Here is a 1,722-nt window from a genome sequence, read left to right as displayed (position 1 = left end):
TTATTTGGTGAAGTCGTCAAATTTCTTTGGTGGAATCACGACACGTCCTGACCTGGTTACGATGGTGGATGACCGTGTGATGGTTTCAGGGAGTTTCGGCAGGTCTGAGGATTGCGGTGAACTTGCGACCTCTTGTAGATTTTCTCCAGGTGTTTCTTTGGTTTTTGTTGGGTTGGCTGAATCGGAGATTTCTGTTTCTGCGGATTGATGATGTTTGAATTGTGCTGCAGTTGGTCTGATGTGTTTGCGGTTTCTTCTGTATTTGGTTCCATCATTGGTCTTGACTATGTAGGATCTGTTGCTCTGTTCACTCATCACGTTTCCAGGTATCCAATCTTTTCCATGTTTGATGACTATTTTTTCACCTGAGTGAAGTGGTCGAAGTTCTCTGCCTGCATGTCTGTCAAAATATAACTTCTGTCTGGTCTTTCTGGTTTCCATTCGCATCTTCAGATCATTTGACGATGTTGCTGCTGATAAGAGCGGAGAAGCAGTAGGAAGATCTGTTTTTAGTCTTCTGCCTAAGAACATCTGTGCAGGTGACAAACCGATTTCTTCGATGTTGGTATTACGATAGTCAAGCAAAGATTTGTATGGGTCTTTGGCTTTACGCAACAAGTTCTTGACTGTTCTAACTGTTCTTTCTGCTTGTCCATTGGCTTGCGGCAAATGGAGTGATGAAGTCACATGAACAAAACTGTACTCCTTGCTAAAGTCTCTGAATTCCTTGCTGCTGAACTGTGGTCCGTTATCCGTAAGAACTTTATCAGGTAGTCCGTTTCTGGAAAATTGGGACTTCAGACACTGTATGGTAGCATAACTGCTAAGTCCAGGTAACTTTACGACTTCTGGCCATTTTGAGTAATGATCAACTGATACCAGGTATTGTTGGTTCTCATACTCAAAGATGTCTGCTGAAATGTTGGCCCATGGTCTATCAGGTACTTCTAGTGGAATAAGTGGTTCCTTCGGGTTTGATGTAGAGTGCTGTGCACATACTTCACACTGTGATACAATTTTCTCAATGTCTTTAGACATTCCTGGCCAATACATCACATCTTTGGATCTGCTCTTACACTTTACAATTCCCAAGTGGGAGCTATGAATCAGGTTCAGCATTTCTGTTCTCATTGATTGCGGGATGATCAACTTGTGACTTTTGAATAAAAGTCCATCAACACATGAGATTTCGTCTCGAATATTCCAGTACATCCTGATCTCATCTGGAACTTCAGCTTTCGAGTCTGGCCATCCCTCTAATACTGTGTCAAGTAGTGATTGCAATTCTGCATCATTTGCTGTAGCTTTCTTGAACTCTTCATATTTAATTGGAGAAACTGGTAAGTATGATATCAAGTGAATATCATTCACTGAAATGTCTGGAACAAGGTTTTCCTTCGTCTCACTGAGATATGATCTGCTGAGAGTGTCTGCTAAATTCATAGTCTTTCCAGGCTTGTAAATCACTTCTAAGTCATACTTCTGCAAACATAATAAGAGTCTTTGTAATCTCGGTGGAGCGGAATGAAGAGGCTCTGTAAAGGTTTGTGATCACTTTCCACAACCACATGACGTCCAAAGATATATTGGTGAAATTTGGTACAGCCAAAAGTGATTGCCAAAGTTTCCTTTTCTATTTGGGCATAATTCTGTTGACTGTCTGTCAATGCTCTAGATCCATAAGCAATAGGCTGATTCTCTTGAAGAATACAAGCCCCAAGT

General features: G+C 41.2%; 1 protein-coding gene across 1 annotated transcript; it reads right to left on the bottom strand.

The window, feature by feature from the left end:
- On the bottom strand, positions 1–1,443 carry LOC134236683 (uncharacterized protein K02A2.6-like). The gene has a single exon (XM_062718859.1). It carries the CDS (start codon positions 1,441–1,443, stop codon positions 1–3), a length of 1,443 nt encoding a protein of 480 aa, XP_062574843.1.
- Between the last annotated feature and the right edge of the window lie 279 nt (positions 1,444–1,722).

This window comes from Saccostrea cucullata, unplaced genomic scaffold, assembly GCF_032062105.1.
Source record: "Saccostrea cucullata isolate Sc308-1 unplaced genomic scaffold, CSIRO_AGI_Scuc_v1 ctg8054, whole genome shotgun sequence".
NCBI classification, from domain to species: Eukaryota; Metazoa; Mollusca; class Bivalvia; order Ostreida; family Ostreidae; genus Saccostrea; species Saccostrea cuccullata.
Note: the sequence above shows the minus strand (reverse complement) of the source record. Positions and strands in the feature narration are given on the sequence as shown.

Excerpts from the sequence above, each read along its gene's own strand:
- LOC134236683 (XM_062718859.1), bottom strand. The coding sequence starts at position 1,443 with ATGAATTTAGCAGACACTCTCAGCAGATCATATCTCAGTGAGACGAAG.